Source organism: Lepisosteus oculatus, chromosome 4 (assembly GCF_040954835.1).
Source record: "Lepisosteus oculatus isolate fLepOcu1 chromosome 4, fLepOcu1.hap2, whole genome shotgun sequence".
Classification (NCBI taxonomy): domain Eukaryota; kingdom Metazoa; phylum Chordata; class Actinopteri; order Semionotiformes; family Lepisosteidae; genus Lepisosteus; species Lepisosteus oculatus.
This window is the reverse complement of record NC_090699.1, coordinates 2883896-2908578: the sequence shown is the minus strand read 5'-3', so window position 1 is coordinate 2908578 and position 24683 is coordinate 2883896. Positions and strand designations below refer to the sequence as shown.

The window sequence follows — 24683 nt, the reverse complement described above, 5'->3', positions numbered from 1 at the left end:
TCTCTTCTTCTCGTCCCTCACCCCTCTCTCTCCTCTCTCCTCTCTCTCTCCTCTCGCCCCTCTCTCTTCTCACCCCTCTCTCTCCTCTCTCCGCTCAATATCTTCTCTCCCCTTTCTCCTCTCGCCCTTCTCTATCTCCTTGCCCTTCTCTATCTTCTCACCCCTCTCTCTCCTCTTTCTCCTCTCTATATTCTCTCCCCTCTCTCCCCTCTCTCTCCTCTCTCCCCTCTCTATCTCCTTGCCCTTCTCTATCTTCTCAACCCTCTCTCTCCTCTCTCCCCTCTCTCTCCTCTCGCCCCTCTCTATCTCCTTGCCCTTCTCTATCTTCTCACCCCTCTCTCTCCTCTTTCTCCTCTCTATATTCTCTCCCCTCTCTCCCCTCTCTCTCCTCTCTCCCCTCTCAATCAATTCAATTCAATTCAAGGTGCTTTATCAGCATGACCGATGGGTACAATCAGTGTTGCCAAAGCGAATAAAAATAATAAATTCATCTCTCCCTTCTCTATTTTCTCGCTCCTCTCTCTCCTCTCTCCCCTTTCTATCTTCTCGCCCCTCTCATCTTCTCACCCCTCTCAATTGTCTCTCCCCTCTCTCCTCTCAACTCTCTCTCTCCTCTCGCAACTCTCTATCTTCTCTCCCCTCTCTCTCCTCTCACCCCTCTCAATTGTCTCTCAGCTCTCTCTCCTCTCTCCCCTCTCTCTTTTCACCCCTCTCTCTCCTCTCTCCGCTCTCTATCTTCTCTACCCTCTCTCCTCTCGCCCTTCTCTATCTCCTTGCCCTTCTCTATCTTCCCTCCCTCTCTCTCCTCTCAACCCTCTCTCTCCTCTCGCCCCTCTCTATCTCCTTGCCCTTCTCTATCTTCTCACCCCTCTCTCTCCTCTTTCTCCTCTCTATCTTCTCTCCCCTCTCTCCCCTCTCTCTCCTCTCTCCCCTCTCTATCATCTCGCCCTTCTCTATCTTCTCGCTCCTCTCTCTCCTCTCTCTCCTCTCTATCTTCTCGCCCCTCTCATCTTCTCGCCCCTCTTACCTTCTCTCCGCTCTCTCTCCTCTCAACTCTCTCTCTCCTCTCTCCCCTCTCTCTCCTCTCTCCCCTCTCTATCTTCTCGCCCCTCTCTTCTTCTCGTCCCTCATCCCCCTCTCTCCTCTCTCCTCTCTCTTTCCTCTCGCCGCTCTCTATCTTCTTGCCCCTCTCTCTCCTCTCTCCTCTCTCCCCTCTCTATCTACTCGCCCCTCTCATCTTTTCACTCCTCTCTCCCCTCTCTATCTACTCGCCCCTCTCATCTTCTCTCCACTCTCTCTCCTCTCTACACTCTCTCTCCTCTCTCCCCTCTCTCTCCTCTCGCCCCTCTCTATCTTCTCTCCCCTATCTCTCCTCTCCTCCTCTCTATCTTCTCACCCCTCTCTCTCTACTCGCCCCTCTCATCTTCTCACCCCTCTCAATCTTCTCTCCACTCTCTCTCCTCTCTACACTCTCTCTCATCTCGCCCCTCTCTGTCTTCTCGCCCCTCTCTATCTTCTCGCAACTCTCTCTCTCCTCTCGCCCCTCGCTATCTTCTCTCCCATCTCTATCTACTCACCCCTCTCATCTTCTCACCCCTCTCAATCTTCTCTCCACTCTCTCTCCTCTCTACAATTCAATTCAATTCAATTCAAGGTGCTTTATTAGCATGACCGATGGGTACAATCAGTGTTGCCAAAGCAAATAAAAATAATAAAATTAACATAGAACAAAACAAAAAATAGAAGTAAAATAAAATCTACAGACATGTTACAGACATTTACAACAAAGACATATTATATAATATTGACATACTGTAGGCAGCTGGAGAATTATTGGGAGACGGACTCACTGTTCCTCAGGCTGTGACAGGAGATCACATACTGGGCTGCCAGATCAACTGAGTTCCCTCCTCCCTCTCCCAGTAGGATTGGGACCTGTTGTGGTTTTGGCAGGTGTGGGAACTCTGGGATTAGATTTCTGAATTTCGGGAAGAATGTTTCTCTAATCCCAGAGTATCTGTCACAGTGCAGTAGGAAGTGCACCTCTGTCTCTATTTCTCCCTGCTGGCAGTGGGAGCACAGCCTGTCCTCTCTGGGCAGCCAGGTCTGCCTGTGTCGCCCAGTTTCTATGGCCAGGTTGTGGTCACTGAGCCTGTACTTCGTCAGGGTCTGTTTCTGTTTGTTATTTTTTATTTTGGTCAAATATTCAGCTAGTGTGTATTGTCTGTTTAAGGTTCTGTAGCATTCCAGTTTATGTTGTGTTTGTGTGTGTGTGTCCCAGTGTGTGAGATATTGCTGTTTGATCTGTGCTGTGATGTGGTTGAGTCTGGGTTGTGGTGCTCTAGCAGTGCTGTCCTGAGGCTGGTTAGTGTTGGTGTGGCTCAGGTCGGTGAGCCTCAGGACCAGCTGGCTCAGGGGGCTCTGTTTTGGGCTCAGCTCTTGGCTCAGCAGGGCTTTGTGGTGGTAGGAATTTTGGTCGCTGTTTTTTAGGTGTAGCCAATACTTTAATATTCTTTTCTGTATGTTTATCAATAGTGGGTACTGGCCTAATTCGGCCCTGCACCCGTTGTTAGGAGTTTTTCTCTGCACACGGAGGATGATTCTACAGATCTCTACACTCTCTCTCCTCTCGCCCCTCTCTCTCCTCTCTCCCCTGTCTCTCCTCTCGCCCCTCTCTATCTTCTCGCCCTTCTCTATCTTCTCGCCCCTCTCTCTCCTCTCCCCTCTCTCTCCTCTCGCCCCTCTCTATCTTCTCACGAGGCAGTACACCTGGGCCCAGGTCAGGGGGAATACCCTCTCTCTGGCCAGGCTAGACCGATTCTACTGCCGTAAACATCATTACAGCATCGTCAAGCAGTGCTCCATCTGTCCAGTGGGCCTATCGGACCACTGTCTCACTGTCTGCAAAGTCGCTGTGCCATCAGTGAAGTCCCGCAGTGCCTACTGGCACTTTGATACCCAGCTGCTTGACGATGCTCAATTCTGTGACTGCCTCGTGTTCTTCTGGCAGCAGTGGAGGAGTCAGAAAGCCCACTTTGTCTCCCTGAGGCAGTGGTGGGATATTGGCAAGGTGCTGATTCGCCAGTTCTGCCAGCAGTACACTGGAAGTGTCACGAGAGGTATCCGTGAGTCCATGAAGGCTCTGGAGAGAGACATTCTGGAGCTCCACCAGGCTCTGGAGTGTCGTGCAGACAGGAGGCTAATTGATGACCTCCAAACCCAAAAAGAATCACTCATTGGCCTTCTGGACACAAAAGTACAAGGAGCTCTAATAAATTCTAGGGTTCAGAGTGCATCACAGGTAGACGCCCCGACTCGCTATTTCTTCGGCCTAGAGAAGAAACCGGGCCAGAGCCGGCAGATCCACTGCCTGCGCTCGGAGACAGGGCAGGAGCTGCACGAGGCCGGGCAGATCCAGGAGAGGACCGTGCAGTTCTATAAAGCGCTCTTCTCCAGCGAGGCTAGTGAGGACTCGGTCCGCACACGCAGGTTCCTTGAAGACCTTCCACAGGTCCCCGAAGAGGAAAGGGCAGGGCTGGAGAGGCCTCTCTCCCTGGAGGAGCTCTCCACCGCACTCAGTGGCTTGAGCAATGGCAAGACCCCTGGTCTCGATGGCCTGCCAGCCGAATTCTATCGTGCCTTCTGGGCTGTGCTGGGTCCTGACCTGCTCGATGTATATTTGGAAAGTCTGGAGCAGGGGGATCTGCCACTGAGTTGCAGGAGAGCTATTGTCACCCTGCTGCCCAAGAAAGGGGACCTGTGTGACATTAAGAACTGGAGACCTGTTGCCCTGCTGTGTGTGGATTATAAAATCCTGTCCAAGGCTCTGGCCAACAGGCTGAAGGTGGTGCTGGGGTCTGTGGTGCACTCCGACCAATCGTACTGCGTGCCCGGAAGGTCAATCTTTGATAACATATTTCTGATTCGAGATGTTTTGGCCACCTCCAGACTATTGGGTTTAGACACTGGTCTCATTTCGTTAGACCAGGAAAAGGCCTTCGATAGGGTTGAACATCAGTATTTGTGGAGGACCATGAGGTCGTTCGGGTTCAGCCCTGTCTTTGTTGCCATGATTCAGGTGCTGTACAGTGACATCTTCAGTGTGCTAAAGGTCAACGGAGGGCTGAGTGCTCCGTTTCCAGTGCGGAGGGGAGTCAGGCAGGGCTGTGCACTCTCAGGAATGCTCTACTCCCTTGCCATCGAGCCTCTGCTACATCAGCTGCGCCGGGACATCAGGGGCCTGTCCATCCCGGGCTGCCCCGATTCCACTGTCAAAATCTCGGCGTACGCTGATGACATCATGGTTTTGGTTGGAGGAGAACAGGATGTCAGGGCGCTACAGACAACTTTAAGTGATTTCCAGCGGCTATCATCAGCCAAAGTGAACTGGGCCAAGAGTAGCGCCCTACTCCTGGGGGAGTGGAGCGAGATGGGTCCCCCAGCCTTGCCAGAGAGGCTCAGCTGGACCAGAGGGGGACTCAAATACCTGGGGGTGCACCTGGGGGATGAGGCCAGCGTGAAAAAGAACTGGGAGGGGCTCCTTGAAAAAGTGAAAGGTCGTCTGGACCGCTGGCGCTGGCTGCTCCCCCAGATCTCCTACAGAGGCCGGGTTCTGATTGTCAACACCCTGGTGGCTTCGATGTTGTGGCATCGCTTGGTGTGTCTGGAGCCACCAGCCGGACTGGTCGAGGAGCTGCAGGCCACGCTCCTCAACTTCTTCTGGGACGGACTGCACTGGCTGCGGAGGGGCGTCCTCTATCTGCCCAGAGAGGACGGAGGGCAAGGACTCATCGACATCCAGAGCCGGGTGGACGCCTTTCGCTTGCAGGCAGTGCAGAAGCTGCTGTTCGGCCCGGCCTCGCTGTCCTGGAGGGAGCTGACCTTCACCCTGCTGCGTCGAGCAGGACATCTCGGGCTCGACTGTGTGCTCTTCCTGATGGACACCAGCAGGGTTGACCTGTCTCCACCGCCGCCTTTCCAGCGCAGTCTCCTGGAGGCCTGGCGGCATCTGCGCGTGCAGAGAGAAGAGGAGCGGCCCAGTCTATACTGGACACTCAGAGAACCGTTAATACACAATCCACGAATGGACATAGAACCGGGCCGCTCCTTGGACTTTACCAGCAGACTGGTCCACGCCAACGTCACACAGCTTCACCACCTGCTGGACGTGGATCAGGGCTGCTGGCGCAGCGTGGAGTGGGCGTGTGACGCGCTGGGACTACACTCGCGGCGGTGTGTAGACAGGTTTCTTAGTCAGCTTCGCTCTGTTCTGCCTCTCGAGGAGATGCTGTTGGTCCAGGGTCTGTTTGAGGACCATCGCCTTCCAACCACACAGCCTCCTTTCCCTGGTCTGCTAGTGTCTCCTGCGCTCAGTCCCAGACCGACGGGATCTCTCCTTGAGCCCTCAACTCGTTTGTGTCGGTTCTGGACCCGGCGGTGTCTTACGCCTGTCCTTTCTGCGCTCAGAGGGAGACGGTGTTCCACTGCTACAGCGCCTGCCCCCGCCTGTCGCCCATGTTTGCCGAACTGATCCGGCTCTTCACCAACCTTGGCCTGGTCTTCAATGACATTATTTTTGTGTTTGGGGTGGGTCGTACAGAAAAACGGAAAACTCAGACCCTCCTCGCCAATTTTCTCCTGGGCCAGGCCAAACTCACCATCTACAAGACTCGGAAAAATAAGATCTCTCGTTCCGGGTCTGTAGACTTTTGTTTTATAAATCTCATAATGACCTTGGAACGTTTGAAAAGCTTTGGTGTTTTGGAAATGTCCTGTGCAGGACTGTAAATAATGAAAGAGTTTTATTCCAATTATGATTTTATTTATTTACTCAGTGCAGTGTTAATGTACTGGAGTGTCCAATCAGTGTGTCTGTATACACTGTATAAACGCTGCTACAGGTATCCAGTGTTCTGTAGTGTCCTGTGATATCTCTCCTCTTTCCACACTCCCTCTTTCTCTCTTTCCACATTCCCTCTCTACTCCCTCTCTCCTCTTTCCTCTCTCTCCACACGGTAAGCAGCTTTACTGGTATTACTGCTGATTTGCAGTGTTGCCAAAGCATATACAATGAACACATCATAGTACATTTACATACAGCATATAGAGCATTACTGAGAGACAGGCTCACTGTTCCTCAGGCTGGGACAGGAGATCACACACTGTATTATTATTATTGAGAGACGGGCTCACTGTCTGTTCCTCAGGCTGGGACAGGAGATCACACACTGTATTATTATTATTGAGAGACGGGCTCACTGTCTGTTCCTCAGGCTGGGACAGGAGATCACACACTGTATTATTATTATTGAGAGACGGGCTCACTGTTCCTCAGGCTGGGACAGGAGATCACACACTGTATTATTATTATTGAGAGACGGGCTCACTGTCTGTTCCTCAGGCTGGGACAGGAGATCACACACTGTATTATTATTATTGAGAGACAGGCTCACTGTCTGTTCCTCAGGCTGGGACAGGAGATCACACACTGTATTATTATTATTGAGAGACGGGCTCACTGTTCCTCAGGCTGGGACAGGAGATCACACACTGTATTATTATTATTGAGAGACGGGCTCACTGTCTGTTCCTCAGGCTGGGACAGGAGATCACACACTGTATTATTATTATTGAGAGACAGGTTCACTGTTCCTCAGGCTGGGACAGGAGATCACACACTGTAGTATTATTATTGAGAGACGGGCTCACTGTCTGTTCCTCAGGCTGGGACAGGAGATCACATACTGTATTATTATTATTGAGAGACGGGCTCACTGTCTGTTCCTCAGGCTGGGACAGGAGATCACACACTGTAATATTATTATTGAGAGACGGGCTCACTGTCTGTTCCTCAGGCTGGGACAGGAGATCACACACTGTATTATTATTATTGAGAGACAGGCTCACTGTCTGTTCCTCAGGCTGGGACAGGAGATCACACACTGTAGTAGGGAGAAGCAACACCTTCCATCAAACTTTTTGACAGGTGCCACGCCCCCTTTTTCAACCAATGGGCGCCCGTTATGTGTTGGATGTCCCGCCCCCTTCTGAGCCAATGGTGTGTCGTTATGAGTTGTGATGTCCCGCCCCCGCCTTCCCGAGTGGTCCAGCGTCTCTGGGTCCAAATTTCCGCCTCCGCGGCCCCCTCTTGTCTGAAATATGTGCACACAAGTGCGTATTCGCATCAGAGGGTAGGCGATCGTGTCCGCCGTGGGTTTTAGTGCGCTGTATTATACCCCTAGGGGGTCTGGTGATCCCGGGGTGTGAGCCTGGGTCAGACTGGCTGTCCCATCGGCCGGCTTAGCCGAGCTCCGCAGAGAGCCAGGACGCCGGTGCCCGATATGGACGGGCAGGGGCAGGCCGACGTGGTGGACAGGGGAGAGAGACTACTCCGAGTTCAACGGCGGTCTCCGGGACATCTCCACATGGATAGTCACGTCGTCTAAATCCGCCGGGGCTGAGCCTCTGGAGGGGCTGAGCCTCTCCGAGGGGAGAGGAATTTCTTAAGCGGGACCTCCCAAGGTGCTCTCAAACGCGAGAAGACCGAACGTATCGTGCCGGCCAGCGACGTGGGGGCTGGGGTGGTAGAGAGGTTCAGCGGAACTATCAACACAAGAACGTGGAGGCGCCGCCCCACAGAAACACCTCCTGCTCCACTGGGGTCCTAACTGGTCTCGTTTTTTTTTCTTATAAAATACTTTATTCCGAAAAAAAAAACATCTCAGAAAGAAACATCTCACACATATTGATACTCCACGTAATAAAAACAACGACGGAACGGCGGTGATTGTCCGTTATCAATCATTGCAAGTGTGGGCGGATTTGAGCTATTATGAGAGTCCCTCCAAACCCTACCACTTGTTGTTAAACCATTAATCCCTGTACAGGGTCCATAGTCCTTTCCAGCGCTCCCTCGCCGTGGGGAAACCCCATTTGGCTACGTCGCGCTTCATCCTCCTCCTGAGGTCCGCCAGGATCCTCTCCTCCAGCTCCCTCGCTCCCCACTCGATGTTGTGCCGGATGAGATTGTTCCTTGCGTCCCACAGGCCTTTTTTGTGAGGGACAGCAGCAGCCACATCAGGAACTGCGTCCCCTTGTCTACTCCGGTAGGTGCCAGCCCCAGCAGAATGTACTGGTAACTGAGCACCGCACCCGTCCCCAAGAGTTGCATAGTGTTGTCCATTCTGCCCCACACCGCCTTGGCGAAGGGGCAGCTCCAGAACACGTGCTCCTGAGTCTCCTCGACGAAACACGTGTCCCGGGGGCAATGCGGGTTCCTGGAGATCGAGTGTCTGTAGAGGACCTCTCTGGTAGCCAGTCTCTTGTGTACGGCCATCCAGTTGAGGTCCTTCAGTTCGTTGTCCAGTTCTTTCGGCTGCGTTCTTTCCCAGACTTGTCTGGGAACTCGCAGCCTTTCGTCGGCGACCAGATGCCCCCTCACCTCTTTGTACAGAGCTCTGTGGTTGGTGCAGAGCTCTGGCTATCTCGTGGCCTCGTATCTCCTGCTCCACTTGACAGCGTGGGTGTAGAACTCCGGTCGCCTCTCTGCCTTGGGCCCAGTGTTTAACCACTGGACCAAGTGCCTCATCGGGATGGAGAGCCACAGCCTGACAAAGTACTGGTACTTGTGGCCATTGGGCTCCCGCAGCGCCCCGACAGAGGTTGCAGAAGACGATGCAGTCGAGTTTCAGGGGGAAATGTGGGACATCTTGACCCCCTTCCTCGACCGGCTGACACATCCGGTTCCTTGTGATGCACTCGTACCTGCCGCCCCAGACGAAGCCGAAGATCATCCCTTGCAGCGCTCGTCTGAGTCTGGCCGGCAGCGGGTACACCACCGCCAGGTACACCAAAGCCGGCAGGACGTCTGCTTTCAACACCATCACTTTCCCCGTGTAGGACAGCGACCGCGTTTTCCACAGACCCAGCTTCACGTTCACCCTGGCGATCCTTTCGGTCCAGTTGTTTGTCTCGTTGTCCTGGCTCTGGAAGGAAACCCCCAGTATTTTGAGGGGCTCCGTGCAGATCTCGAGACCCTCCGGCGCCGTCGTCCTGTGCTTCCAGGGTCCGAAGAACTTCAGTTTGCTCTTTCGGCGGTTGAGCTTCGACCCCGAGGCTCTGGAGTATTGCTCCATGACCTGCAGGGCCCTCCTCAACCCCCTGTCCGACCTCAGGAACAGCGTCGTGTCGTCGGCGTACTGGGAGATCTTCAGGGTTTCCCCTGCGCCTACCGGTATCTCCAGGCCATCGATGACGGGGTCCCGTCTCACCGCCTCTGCTAAGGGCTCTGTGAAGAGAACATAGAGAAGGGGTGAAAGGGGGCAGCCCTGTCGTACTCCGGATTCCTGGGGAATGAAATCCCCCAGGTTTCCGTTCACGTTCACTCTGCTGCCCACGTCAGAGTACAGAATCTGAATCCAGCGGCTGAAACTCTCTCCGAAACCGAAGCGTTCCAGCACCCTGAACAGATAGCTGTGGTTCACTCTGTCGAAGGCTTTCTCCTGGTCCAGGCTGACCACCATCATGGGCACGTTCCGGTCCTCGGCCCAGGCGATGGCGTCTCTGGTCAGCTGGAGGTTCCAGCTGACGGATCGCCCCTCCACCCCACACGTCTGGTCGCTGTGGATGATGTGGGGGAGGGCGGTTCTCAGTCTGCCGGTCAGGAGCTTGGACAGGATCTTTACGTCCACGCAGAGCATCGTGATCGGCCTCCAGTTTTTGAGGTCGGCGGCGTCTCCTCCCTTGAAGAGCAGGGAGATGACGCCCTCCCGCATGGTGTCTCCGAGTTTCCCCCGGCGGAAGATCTCCTGCGCCACTTCCACCTGATCTGCCGCCAGGGTGTCCCAGAAGCAGGTGTAGAATTCCTTGGGGAGTCCGTCCGGCCCCGGCACCTTGCCATTCTCCATGGACAAGAGCGCCGCCTTCAGCTCCTCGGCCGTGATCGGACCTTCCAAGTCCTCCCTCACCTCCTCCGGTACTTGTGCCGTCAGCCCCTCCAGAAAAGCATCGCCTGCCTCCACCTCCGTCTGCTTTTCTGAAAAGAGCTCCGTGTAGAAAGCGGTGGCCGCTTCTACCTTGTCGCTCTCGTCCAGCACTTCCTCTCCATCTCCCCCTCTCAGGCTGTGGATCACCCTCTTTTTCTGGGCTCCTCGGACCTGATTGAAGAAATAAGAGGAACAGGTTTCATTATTTTCATAATGCTCCCTCTGTGCCTTGACCAGGAAAGCCTTGGCTTTCTCGGTGTGCAGTTTGCGGAGCCTCTCCTTCAGGTCGTGCCCGGGCTGAATTGAAGGCTCCTCCCCCGTTAGCCGAGCTGTACTCCTCCTCTAGTTGCCTCTGGAGTCGTGCAGCTTCCTTCCTCTCCCCGGCCGCCTTCCGTCTGCAGTACGTCTGAGCCAGGGTTCGGGTCCTGTCCTTCACCGACTCCCACCATTCCACCACGGAGCTGTAGCCGTCTCTCAGGTCTCCCCAGCTCGCGTAGTCTTTCCGGAACAGTGCCCTGAAGTCGTCTTCCTCCAGTATCTCCCGGTTCAGCTTCCAGTACCCACGACCGAATGCCGGCAGGCTGGTGTTAGCCACCACCGTCAAGCGCTCGTGGTCGGAATACCACGCCGGGGACACCGTCGCCGACTCCAGGGAGCAGGTCGTGTGCACGAAGATGTAGTCCAGGCGGCTGCACACTCCCCGGGAGTTTTTCTACGTCGTTCCGGCGTCGTTAGGGCGGCACCGTCTGAAGCCGTCTACAAGGGAGAACTGCTTGAGTAGCGACTCCAGCTCTGCCGAGCTAGCGTCGCTCCCCTTCTCCCGGTCGACGTTGATCTTCCACCTGTCTGTTAGTGGTGCAGCAGCTGGCCAGGTCAGCAAACACTTCCTTCCGGATAGAGGGTTCCGTCGGAGCATAGACGTTAATCGCTCTCAACTTCTGCCCCCTCCAGTCGATGTCTGCGACCAGGATCCGGCCCTGCACCACCGAGAAGGAGGAAACCAGCGTCATCTCTGTGTTTCCGAGGAGGATTCCCACTCCGGAAGAGTGGACCCCTCCTACGCTCCAGCATGATTCTCCCTTCGTCCATTCCCTGGTGAATGTCAGCTTGTCGCCTTCATCCTTCAGGTGGACCTCCTGTAAGAAACAAACTGAGAAAGACTTTGAGGCCAGATCATGAAAGACTCCCCGTCTTTTCACCGGGTCTCTCAGCCCTCTCACGTTAGTTGTTAGAAAGGTAAGTTTCACAGTCATGATTGAACAAGTGAAAGTTAAACCTCCTCTCTTTGTACTTACAGTGGAAAACTTGGGAGTCTACATCTGGGCACTGTTTAGCCTAGATGTAACTCCTCTCGTTCGGGTCCTGGGGGGAATATTCTGGGCTCCCTCCAGGTCTCGCTGGGGACTGAAAAGTAAACATGCTGGACAGGTCCAGCCCTACCATCAGTCCCGGCTCCAGGGCGGCTTCAAAGTAATCCTCGTCTTCCTCGAGGATACTCTCCGCCACTGCTTCGGGAAGGCTTTTTTCTTCCCTTTCTCCAGGAGTTTCAGGGACCTCCAGTTGCTCCTGGGCCTAAGGGGAGGGGGTTCCGACTTCCTGGGCTGCCTCTTCCTGTTGCTCTTCTAACCCCAGTTCTCCCACACGGCTAGTGAGCGATCTCCGGCCTCCGTCCCACCAGACGACTCCCTTAAGGGCTGGAGAACAGTCTAGGGTGATCTCTGAACTGGCCTCATCACTCTGCTCTCCTCCCCACTGAGAGCTGGTGTGTGGGGAGCGTTCTGGCGCACTATGGCTGCCGTCGCATCATCCAGGTGGGGCTGCACACTGGTGGGGGTGGAGGGGATCCCCATTGCCTGTGAAGCGCTTTGAGTGGAGTGTCCAGAAAAGCGCTATGTAAGTGTGAGGAATTATGATTATTAAACCGTCCCAAGTTTTCACTCCAATGTGGGTGACCAGGTGCGGGTGTCCAGAATCAAGGGAGTGTTGGAGAAGGGGCATGAGCAGACCCTCACGGATGAAACCGTCACCGTCCAAGAGCGGACCCCCGGCTCCGAGACCCTCTTACAAACTGCAGGGCCACGCCGCTGACGACACGCAGGGCCCCTTTGACGCAGAAGAGCTACAGCAGGGAAACCGGCCGGCCGAGCGCGTCTCTTTCCGGACCCTGGGCAGACGGCACAATCCGGGGAGGAGTGAGGAAAACAGGGGGAAAGAGGCAGGCAGGGGGCTGGAGGGAAACAGGGGCGTGTCCACGGTGCGCTGGTGTTCGGGGGAGGTGTGTCCGAGGCAAACTGTCCGAGGGAGTCCGAGGTGAATCCATGAGTGTAGCAATAGTCCAAGACCGGGTGATCCATCCTGACAGACGAACAGAGTTACAAGCCGGAGCGGGATCTGGCGGAGGGTCGGGGGAATAAAAGGGGGTCACGGGGCCAGACGCTCCCTCATCCCGGACCCAGAAGATCAGGACACCGTGATGAAGCCTGTGCCGCTGAGTCGCTCCTGGGCTTCCGGGTGTCCATCTTCCACAGCTGAGCCCAGACTGGCAGGAACGCCTGGCTTGTATAGCAGGGGGGGCAGGAACCGGAGGCAGGTGCAGGAGATCAACACTAAACTAGGAAGGGCTGGAGCCTCCTTAAGAGGAGGGGCTTACGAGCGTGACAGGTGTTTGTATTAAGGATTCCATTTGCTTGTGGTTCTCTTCCTAAAAGAGGGAACTTGCTTGTGTTTTAAGATGCCTTTGTTGTAAAAGACTTGAGGACAAAATCCTGGCTTTTCTCAGGAGTACAGCCCTGAGATTCCAATTGGTTCTGACCAGACGACCTCTGAAAACGTCACACTGAACACCAGTGAATCTCAGCTGCAGGAGATACAGGAGGGACGTACTGTATCCAGACTGATTAACTTCTCAGTGTTGACACTGAAAGTGGGTTTCCATCACAGCACTGGAGTACTGCTTTACACAAACAGTGGTGGGAGTGTGAAACAGGTTCCACAACCCCTTAGAGTAACATGAGATGAGATGGTCGGACTAATTAGTTTCTAGTAATTATCAGACACACGGGGTGTTGTCAGTCCCTGTGGATGGAAGGAGAGCTGCTGCACACAGAGATCAGGGGCTCGCTGTTGCGCTGGGTGGATGGAGATCACAATCACACCCACATGACACTGCCCTGTCCATCTGCTCCTCTAGCGTCTCTCGGGGGAGAGATGGGCTCGTGACTCTCTGCAGCGCTCCGCAGGTCTGTGTGGCTCACAGGGGGGTCACTGCGCAGGTGAAGCACGAAGCCCTGGACGTACCCTGCTGGCCCACACGCTGCAGGGCAGAGCCAGACAGCAGGCTGGGCTCACTGGCCTGGAGAGAGAGACACAGCAGGCTGGACTGCTCGCAGTAAGAGCTCACACCCGGACAGTGAAATCCTCTGCACCATGTGGAGCTGTGACACCCCTCTGTCACAACACAGCTGGAGGAGATCCTGGAGCCAAATAACTCCCAACGATTAAACAGCTGGATGGGCCAGCTGGCCTCCTCTTGTCTGTCACCATCATGCTCTGATCTTCTCATGCTGTGTGAGCGAGTTAGTATTTTATTGTTTTGATTATTGGGAACACAAACAACTGGATTGACTTCACCTGAGCAGCTACTGACATCGACGTTTATTAAAAAAACTTCTTTCTGTCAGTCCGAAATGACACAGAAAGTCACATCTCTTACAACACCACACCTTCCCCAAACAACAACCACCAAAGCCGTTTCATAACTGCAGTTCTAAACCACACCCCCTGACAACCCTAATCACACCCCTAACAACCACACCCCCTAATAATCACACCCCTGCAGCTCTGTGCAGATCCAGGAAGTGAAACTCAGAGATCAGTTTCGTTTCACTAGAAACAGCCTCACTGCAGCTCCGTCTCTACTGCTCCTCTCTGTGCAGTTTTTACTTCTCAGAAAAATGGCAGAAGGCACTTTTCCATTTTCTCAGGACCAGTTCAGCTGCTCAGTGTGTCTGGATTTGCTGAAGGATCCAGTGACTCTGCTCTGTGGACACAGTTACTGTAAGGGCTGTATTAAGAACTGCTGGGATCAGGAAGATCAGACTGGGATCTACAGCTGCCCCCAGTGCAGACAGACCTTCACCCCAAGACCTGATCTTCACAGAAACACCATCCTGACTGAAGTGGTGGAGAAACTGAAGGAGACAGGGCTCAGTGGTCCTCCTCCTGCTCACAGTCCTGCTGGCCCTGGAGATGTGCTGTGTGATGTCTGCACTGGGAGACAGAGGGGAGCTGTGAAATCCTGTCTGGTGTGTCTGGCCTCTTACTGTCAGACTCACCTCAATCTACACAATGAGCTCCACCCTGGACACAGACAGGAGCTGGCTGATGCCACAGGACAACTGCAGGAGAAGATCTGCTCCACTCATGACAAACTGCTGGAGGTCTATTGCCGTACTGACCAGAAGTGTGTTTGTTATCTCTGTCTACTGGATGAACACAGAGGCCATGATACTGTCTCAGCTGCAGCAGGAAGGACAGAGAAACAGGTACAAAATGTTTAGTGTCTAGTACAAAATGTAAAAAGGATATTTAGGATATTTGGGGGCTTTAAGTGATCTCTGGACTGTATTTACTGTATCTGTAATGCTGGATCTCCACTGTTGAGTCCTGCTCATGTACTCAGCTGTGATCCACACTGTTGTGTCTCTGAAGTGTCTCCTGTTCTTCTGTCTGTTGCTCATTATCTCCTCCTCCTCTCCTTCACTGTTTCCCTCTTTACTGTCCTCATGTAGCACCGTACAACTTCACAGCACACTCAACACCTCTAGAACAGACTGCACCCTCATTAATGCGCAGCACACTCAACACCTCTAGAACAGACTGCACCCTCATTAGTGCACAGCACACTCAACACCTCTAGAACAGACTGCACCCTCATTAATGATGTCCTGCTTTTTTTTTCAGCACAATAGTATTATTATTTATAATAATAAACTCTATTTTTATATGATAGATTTAAAATGGCTTCTCAAAGCACTTTACAGAACACAAAAGGTAGAAGGTAGAAGGGGGTTTTGGAAAACAGTATAAAAGCAAAGAAGCAGAAACAGACCCAGTTAAATTAAAACCCTTCTGAAACAGAAGATTGTGAGTCTGGATTTGAAAGAGCTCAGGGAAGGTGACTCTATGATATCCATAGGGATACAATTCCAGAGCTCTGGGCTGCAGCAGGAGAAGCCCTGTCACCCAGAGTGCTGGCTTGGGGGACAGACAGGAGACCAGAATTAGAAGAGTGAAGGTTGTGAGGTGGGGAGTAGGATGACTCTGTAACTCTGACAGGTACTGAGGTGTTGAGCCATGCAGAGACTTTTAGGGGATCATGAGGACTTTGAAGTCAACTTGAAACCTGATAGGAAGCCAGTGCAGGGACTCCAGGACAGGAGTAATGTGATCACTTGCACTAGACCTGGTCAGAATTCTGGCTGTCATATTCTGGACATACTGAAGTTTGTTCAGTGTGGGTTTAGATACCCCAGCGAGTGGAGCGTTACTGTAGTCAATATGAGTAAAGATGAAAGAGTTGACCAGCAACAATTAGATATAACATAGGACGCAGCTTGGCAGTATTTCTGAGGTGGAAGAATGATGTTTTGATAATTTGTTGAATATGTCATCCTGGATCAGATATCGCCCCCAAGTTGTTCAATTTTGACTGTGACTCCAGTACAGTGTCATCCACAGATAAGGATACTGCATTGGTGTGCCAAGAAACATGACTTCTGTCTTGTCGCAGTTTAAATGAAGGAAATTGTGAGTCATCCATGTGTTTATGTCAGAGAAGCAATTAGAGCAGAGACATGTCAGTGTCAGTTTAGTATGGACAGACTGTACTGCAGATTTGAGTATCATCAGAACTCATACATGCTGAAGGGTAGGGGCCCAGTGTCAACCCCTGAGGAAGACCAGACTTAATGAGTCCAATTTCAGAGCTACAATCACCAAGATAGACAAAGTGAAAGTGATCAGTGAGGTAAGACTGGAACCATTGAAGAGCAATGTCAGAAACTCCAAACACAGTCTCAAGACAAGAAAGTGAGAGGTCATGGCTGACAGTGTCGAAAGCAGCACTGAGCTCAGTAAGAATGAGGACAGAAAGAGAACGAGAATCAGAAGCCGTTAGAAGATCGTTAGTGACTTTGACCAGGGCACTTTCTGTGCTGTGAGGTTGTCTGAAACCATATTGGAGTTCAAAGAGGATTTTATACCTGAAATCTAACAGCACACTGTAAACTTTCTGCATGAAAAGGTAATGAAAGGGTATGAAAGTTGGAGAGGGTGAAAGTTGTTCAGGCTGTCCTGAGCCATGATTCTCTTTCTCACACAGGGGTAACAGCAGCAGTTGTGAAGCCACTGGTACCACATCAGTGCTCAAGGATTCATTTATTATACTGAGGACTATGCGGCAGAAAGCAGAGAAACAGGATTGAAATAAAGTGCTGGGAAGGGGATCTAATAGGCAGGTGGTGGATCTCAGACATATAAACCAGTGAACTGTGGTATAATACCTTCACCTGCTTTATTAAATATAAGACTCACGCTGGGCTCTGCTGGAGTCAATCTGACACAGAACATGTTTCCTTTTGTCCTCTGAAATGATCTGAATTTTCCCAGAAGCAGACAGGATGTGAGATGTGGTCGGACACAGGGTCTGCCTGGTCCAGAACCTCATCCAGCGGTCAAGCACGTCAGCCACAGGGTCTCCTCTGACCACTCAGAGAAACTAGTGGCAACAAGGCTCATCAGCACTGCTGTAGTCCTCTGTTTTGAGATGCCGAGAGCAGTTAGGACACTAGTGTATATTGAGATGAATGAAATCTGAAATCTCTAGATTATGAAGGAACAAGTAATAGGTTTATTCTTCTTCAGGTGTGAGAAGGCTCCACGGCCGAAACATTGTGTTTTCTTTCTTCTTTATTTCAGTATGGAATAAACCTATTGCTTGTTCCTTTCCAGCCTACGCATGCTGACGCAGCTCCCCAACTGAACTATCTCTAGATGATGTTTTATATATCATTTGAAACACAATTATCTTCTTTTTACATTTCACCTCACATACAGATGTGCAGACCCAGGTGTCAGGTGTCTGCTGCGCTGCACACGCTGCCGGTGTAGATTAGACATGAAACAGGAGCATGTCAGACAGGACCAGGAAACACATCTCGTGTGGATAAGACATCAGGGATACAGAGTGTGGATTTCCCAGGGTGACTCTAAGGGGTGTCTCTGTGATGTGATTCTCTTACAGCAGAAATGTCCTGAGTGTCTCTGTTTCTCCACAGAAGCAGCTGGGGGAGACACAGACACAAACCCAGCAGAGACTCCAGGAGAGAGAGAAGAAGCTGCAGGAGCTGAGGCAGGCTGTGGAGTCACTCAGAGTGGGTATTCACCAGATGAGTGGACACACAGACACTCATTTCAACAGCTGGACACTGGACAGTACCCTTTGGAAACAGAGCATACAGCATAATGTAGTTTGAGTGTTTTCCTGTGTAATAATCCACTGTGTGTCTCCTCCCTAAGAGCTCTGCACGCACAGCAGTACAGGACACTGACAGGATCTTTACTGAGCTGATCCGCTCCATTGAGAGAACACGCTCTGAGGTCACAGAGCTGATCAGAGCTCAAGAGAGGGCTGCAGTGAGTCAGGCTGAAGGACTTCTAGAGCGACTGGAGAAGGAGATCACTGAGCTGAAGAGGAGAGACTCTGAGCTGAACCAGCTCTCACACACAGAGGATCACATCCATTTCCTCCAGGTAACATCACTGCTCTGTGACTCTGCAGTACAGAAGGGTGTCTCTCACACAGAGCTGCTCCTGGCTTCTCCCCAGGAATGTGTGCTGTGTTAGACTGGAAACTCCTCTTTCTTCCCTACTGCAGAATTTCCAGGCTGTACGTGTCCCTCCTGGAGCTGGAGACTCACCCAGCACCCCTGTCCGTCCATACTTCTCTCCTGAGGCAGTGAAGAGAGCTGTCTCTGGACTGAAAGAGCGACTGGAGGATCTCTGCAAGAAGGAATCAATAAAGATTTCCACAACAGGTTAGTAGAGAAACACACTGATGTCTTTCTGCACAGCTTATATATTTCCTGCTTTTCTCTTAAATTGTCAATGGAGTTTTTGTGCAGTGACTGTATTTATCAGAGCAGCTTATCAGTCAATGATTCAGATTCTAGGTGAAATATCTTAAAATCTCCAGTCTCACAAATCTTTATGACAGTAAGTGTGTTGTTATATTGTGCTGTATATAGTTTAACAGGAACGTTTTAATAGGGGCTACAGTCCCAGTCCAGTAGAACATGTTATTCCTGTTACTCTGTTACTGCAGCCCTGATGAGACATTTCTCTGTGTGTCTCCCCAGTGACTGAAGTCTACAGTCTGCAGACTCCAGAGCCCGGGTCCAGAGCAGAGCTTTTACACTGTGAGTCTGTTTTCACAACAGCTCCCCTCTGAAATATACCTTCAGCTCAAACACACAGCAGGAACAGTGATACAGAAACTGATACACATTCTGACACACACACTGATTCACACTCTGATACATGCTGATACACGTCTGAATTCAGAAAGTCAAGCTTGCAGACAGTCGCTCTGTGTGGATCAGAGACACACTGTGTCAAACACACAGATGGACACAGAAGTTCCAGTGGGTGTAGTTTATTTAAGAAAATGCACTTTATTACAACAATGTGCAGTGCACAGTGCTTACAGAGAATACAATTCTGACAACAACTCTTCTACAGAATTTAAATGGTCTCAAAAAGAGTGATTGTCCATTATCAATCATTCTATTTTGCAAGTGGTCAGTGAGGCTGGTTCACACAATAAGAGCCCCTCCAAGCCTCCTGGGTGTTACCACTGGCTGCAGTCCTGGCTTTGAAACTGCGATTGTCCATTTCTCAACAGGAGCACTAAGGAACAGTTTTTCTGGGTTTTCTTCAGTCCTCAGTCCTGTCCAGTGCTCTTTTGCTCTGATGAAACAGTTCAGCAGTTCAGGAGTCGTATAGAAACCAATGCTCTCAGGCAGCGGACGTGGGGCGACCTGGTGCTGGGCGGGTCTCAGGACATCCGAACGTCAATGCTGAGCGAAGGGGAATGAGAGACCTGGACATTTATATCCCCAGAGACAGAGACACCGGAAGGACAGCAAAGCACAAGGAACTGGGGACAGGACAGAGTAGGAGCGCCCTTTGGCTGCAGAGGCCATGACACCTCTCTGGTCACCAGCTCTGGTGCACAGTCATCCAGCTGAGGGCCTTCAGCTTGTTGTCTAGTCCTCTGGGTTGAGTCTTTACCCAGGTCTCCCATGGGATCGTCAGCCCCTCCCCGGTGACCTGTAGGATCATCTGTTTCTCCCTGGTGACTAGTTCCTCCTTCCTCTTCCTTGTATAGTGCCTTTTGTTGGTGCAGAGCTCTGGCTGTCTCATGGCCTCATACCTCCTAGTAGGTCTCCGGTCAGTTTTCTGCTTTAGGACTGTGTTTGACACTAGATCAGATGCTTCATTGGGAGGGAGAACCACAGCCTGACAAAGTACTGAGAATTGTGACTGATGGGGTCCAGCCCCTAGTGACAGAGGTTGCAGAAGAAGATGCAGTGGAGTTTCAGGGGGAAATTCGGCACATCTCTCCCCCTTCCTCACTGTCTGGCACATCTGGCTCCTTGTGATGTACTCGTACCTGTTCCACCATCCCTTGCAGCGCTTGTCTTTGTCTGGCTGACAGAGGGTACACCACGACCAGGTCAGCTAAAGCCAGCAGGGTGTCTGCCTTCAGCACCCTCACTTTCCCCATGAGAGTCAGCGAGCGAGTCTTCCACAGGCCCAGTTACACGTTGACCTTGACGGTCCTCTCTGTCCAGTTTATGTTCTTGTTGTCCTGGCTCTGGAATGAAACCACCAGTATCATTAGGGGCTCCATGCAAAGCTTGAGACCTTCTGGCGGCATGTTCCTGTCCCTCCAGGGTCCAAAGAGCTTGCCCTTGCTCTTTCTGTTTATTAGCCTCAAGTCTGAGGCCCTGCAGTACTGCTCCCTAACCTGCAGCCCACTCTGCAACCCCCTGTCTGAAATCAGGAACAGCGTCATGTGTACTGGGAGATCTTGAGGACTGCCCCTGTGCCTCTGCCTACAGCTCTGTAATGAGAACATAGAGAAGAGGTGGAAGAGGACACCCTTGACCTACTCCAGATTCTTGGGGGATTAAATCCCAAAGATGTCTGTTCATGTTGACCCTACTGCCCACTTCAGAGTACAGTATCTCTGTCCAGCAACTGAAACTTTCTCAGAATCTGAAGTGCTCCAGCCCTCTGAACAGATAGCTGTGGTTTACTGTGTCGAAGGCTTTCTCCTGGTCCAGGCTCACCACCATCATGGGCGCGTTCTGGTCCTCGGCCCAGGTGATGGCATCTCTGGTGAGCTGGAGGTTCCAGCTGACTTATCACCCTCCCACCCCACATGTCTTTTCACTGTTGGTGATGTGGGGCAGGGCAGTCCTCAGTCTAATGGCCAGTAGCTTGGACACGATCTTGATGTCCATGCAGAGCATCTTTTGACCCCCTCCTGAAGTGCTGAGAGATGAGACCTTCCCTCATCCTGTGTCCAAGCTTTTTGCTGATGGAAGAGCTCTTGTTCCACCTCCACAAGGTCTGCCACTGGGGTGTCCCAGAAGCAGGTGTAGAATTCCTTGGGAAGTCCGTCTTGCCACAGCCCTTTGCCATTCTCCATCTGTCAGAATGTGTCAGAGTCTGAGACCCTGGATTTGTGAATAACTGGAATATTCAGGAGCAGAGCCAGTCTCACAATAATGATGGTATGATGACAGTGCTCTTCCCCTGCAGCTTCACAGACACACAGCCTCTTGTGAGCGGCAGCAGTGTGACTCTGGTACAGGGGCTCCTCTGGGGCCTGTAGGCCTTTCTCTTGTCTGAGAAATGGCTGCTTCTCTTCACACATCAACCAGGCTGATGGGTCAGCAGGAAGAAACAGTCAGGACTTGATCTGTCTGAACAAACAGAGCGATAGGAAAACCCAACATCATTTGTTCTTGATATCCTGCCAAAATAAGAATGTCTTAGGTTATTGTTGGTCAGTCACTAAATCTTTAAGCACAAAAACCTCAAACGCTTTTAGACTACAGTCTGCGGACATCAAATACACTTGAATTGGGAATTACACAGTAAAATGCAGGAGAGGAATAAGTTGAAGGGGGAAAAAACAGTATTTCTGTGTATTTTGCACAGATGAATGTGAAGAGATAGGGGAATGACAGACAAAAAGAAAAAGAATTCAGGACGACACACAACCCGTTACACAGTTTGTTCATTGCTGGCTTGCTGTTTACTGGGACCAACAGTAACAGGAAGCCAACAGCAGGTATAAGTCACCGTAAATGTATTCTGTTCAGTGTTGAAAGAGTGAGCAAACACTCTGTACAGGACATGTTTCTGCAGTTTCACATCAAGAGGAACAGATGTTTGGAAAGCTCTGTCAATTCTACTTGTCACAGAAATGGTAAAAATGACACAGGAATTCATCTTTTCACATACAGTACCCCAGCTTGCTTTCCATGAGACACAGACACACAGACAGAGAGAAGCTTGGGGTCACAGTACAGCCTGTTTTCCTCAGAGCAGCTCAGACATGTCAGAGTCAGGTGCTCATGGTTAGTTTAAGAGGGGTATTTACTGGGGCTGTAGGGCTCCTCTTACTGGCCAGGGGTAATAACTTTGGGGTCTTTCTCTTCAGCCCAGCTGGTGTTCTCACATGGTCCTGGTCATTAAGAGATCCAGTGGTGTGTTTCACTAAGAATGACACTGGAGTGTCAATATTATTTCACTAGTCCCACCAGAGTGAGTGTGTATTGGGGTGTTTGCCTGTGATATTGGGGACCTCGTTTCAAACAGGAGTGATCTAGAGGGTGTCTGTGTTTCCAGACTGATAGACTCTCCTGTGGAGTAAGTCAGTGTTTGACACTGTGTCCTGTTCTACACAGAATAAGTGTGAAATATCAGAGGAAGATGTTGTCATGATGGCTTCAGAGTTGCAGTGTCCAGAAGAGGGCGACCTCTCTTATCTTTGAAATAAAGGCACTCTGAGCCCAGAAATGAATTCAGGTAATGGGGACTCCCCTCCACCACCACCAGTGTGTAGCCCCACCTGGATGATGCGACTGCACCCATAGTGTGCCAGAACACTCCCCACACACCAGCTCTCATTGGGGAGGAGAGCAGAGTGATGAAGCCAGTTCAGAGAGGGGGGTTATTAGGAGGTCATGATGGGTAAAAGCCAGTGGGATATTTGGCCAGGACACCAAGGTTAAACCCCTACTCTTTTCAAGAAACACCCTGGGATTTTTAATGACCACACAGGACCTTGGTTTTAAGTCTCATCCACAGGACAGCACCTGTTTACAGTATCATGTCCCCATCGCTATACTGGGGAATTAGGACCCACATAGACTGCAGGGTGAGCACCTCCTGTTGGCCCCACTCACACCTCTTCCAGCAGCAGCCTTAGTTTTTTCCAGGAGGTCTCCCATCCAGGTACTGACCAGGCTCACACCTGCTGAGCTGCAGTGGGCTGCCAGTTGTGAGTTGCAGAGTGATATGGCTGCTGGTGTTTTTATAAATTCATGTAGGTGACTGTGTCAGCCTTTCTAGGCTCCAGGAGTCAAAAAATAAGAGCTGATAAGAATATCTTTGATCTTCACTAGATTGACGATCTGGCAGACAGGCAAAGGGGAGTATTTACTCAGTATTAAGTATTAATAGTTTACACTGAAGTATTAAGTATGAGGAGAGTATTAAGTCAGTATTCATTAGTCATGCGAATAAAGCTTCTTGAATCGATTAAAACCCCCATTCGCTCTGGGCATGTATAAGCCCCGCCCCCGTCTGTCAGTGGTCAGAGCTCACTGATTGACAGCTGGTGTGCCCTATCAGAGAGGCGGACAGTGAGCGCGAGCAGTCTGAAGTCAGTATGAGCGCCTCTGTTTCTCTCGTCTTTCTCTCCGGGTTTCTGGATGTGTTATTTCTGCTTTAAACTGAACACTTTGGATATTTCTTGGCATTTTCAAAGTAAGTGTTAAGGCTTTATTATATTTAAGCAAGGTTTTGCTTTTTTCATTATATTTGTTTTCTGTAAAAATGAGCAGTATACAGTCTTTGAATTCAGCACTTTTTTATTCTGCGTCGTCAGGAAAATGGTCTCAGAGAAGATGAACGAGCTGCTGAACTGGGATTTGAAATAAACCGGTTTAACAGACAGGCTGTCCAGTTTCTTACAGTATACAGGTCGTTGTGGTGGGTTGTGAAGTGTTTGAAAGCGAGTGGTCGGGCTGTAGTTTCTCCTGCAGTCCGGTCGGTCCTGTGTTTATTAATAATGTCGTTTAAAAACATAAAGTTTCGTCGCTGTGAAAACAAGTGTTTAATGTTTGTATTTAGAGGATATTGGGATCACTCTCATGTGTAACACTAGTGAAACAGTGAAGAAGATGTCATTTCTCTGGAAGGGAAGAGCAGTCATTAGTAATTGACTGGTGTTTCTCTCTCGGTGTGTTTGGGGACAAAGACATTTCACAGTCTGATGGAGTTGAGTTGGACTGTGATCGGCAGGAGCCTGTTGTGATGTTTGTGTTTTATTCCCCAGCTGCTGTGACTCTGGACCCTGATACAGCTCACTGTTGGCTCAGCCTGTCTGAGGATGGGAAGAGAGTGAGACTGGGAGAGAGGAAGAGTCTCTCTGACAATCCTCACAGGTTTGATTCCTGGAATTACTGTGTCGTGAGCAGGGAGGCCTTCACCTCAGGGAGACACTACTGGGAGGTGGAGGTGAATGATTGGTGGACAATAGGAGTGACCAGAGAGTCTGCAGAGAGGAAAGAAAAGTTCATCTTCTCTCCCCAGCAGGGTTACTGGTGTCTGTACTCTCACGGGTCTGGTTTTTCTGCTCTCACTGCCCCTCGGACCCGTCTCAGTCTCCCCCTCAGTCTGCGGCCCAGGAAGCTGGGGGTGTGTGTGGATATTGAGGAGAGGAAGGTCTCCTTTTACACAGTGGAGTCCAGAGCTCATGTCTACACTTTCACTGACATGGTCTTCACTCAGGGGGAGAAGATCTATCCTGTCTTCTGTACTGGGGATTCAGATAAAGACCTTGAGCTGCTGCCTGCTGTCAGTGTGGAGATTAAACCCGTCACTGACTCATGAACACAGGCTGACTCTCTCCCAGCTCTCTGTCCACTGCTCACACTGGGAGACGGGTTTACTGACGGGCAGTGAGGTGAGGTCAGAAATATAGTAGTAATTTTAGAAATGATGATGTTGTGTCGTGTTTAATTTTTTTTTATTTACTATAACACAGTTAAACGGGGGAAAATAACATAACGAGAGAGGGCGAGATAAATCGCTACCAGCCTGCTGTACTCCTGACTTGTAAATATTTCTGGAAACCCTGCTGTGTTTTTCTTCTAATTTTTGAGAAAATAAACTTTTAAAAATGAAATCCCGTGTGAGTCTCTCCTGCGCGCGCCGGTGCCTGTGAAGCTGCCAGAACGGGGAGGGACCCGCTGACTTCACCACAGCCAGGAGGAATAGGGACTGTGACGCAGACAGGAAGTGGCTCAGGGTGGTTATGGGAGTTGTAGTTTATCA

The 24683-nt window shown here is 51.1% G+C and overlaps 1 protein-coding gene across 2 annotated transcripts in view; it reads left to right on the top strand.

Annotated features, from left to right (window-relative positions):
• LOC138238042 (E3 ubiquitin-protein ligase TRIM39-like) overlaps positions 1 to 24534 on the top strand; it is a 160000-nt gene extending 135466 nt beyond the window's left edge. The window contains exons 1-6 of one of the 2 annotated variants that reach the window (XM_069187847.1): positions 13056 to 14527; positions 17321 to 17416; positions 17562 to 17795; positions 17920 to 18079; positions 18401 to 18460; positions 23683 to 24534. In XM_069187847.1, the coding sequence (XP_069043948.1) occupies positions 13937 to 14527; positions 17321 to 17416; positions 17562 to 17795; positions 17920 to 18079; positions 18401 to 18460; positions 23683 to 24239 (1698 nt within the window). In that variant the 5' untranslated portion in view covers positions 13056 to 13936 and the 3' untranslated portion in view covers positions 24240 to 24534. Of the gene's footprint in view, positions 1 to 13055; positions 14528 to 17320; positions 17417 to 17561; positions 17796 to 17919; positions 18080 to 18400; positions 18461 to 23682 lie in introns of those variants that run through there. The other variant, XM_069187846.1, reaches the window with a different exon arrangement.
• The last annotated feature ends 149 nt before the right edge of the window (positions 24535 to 24683 follow it).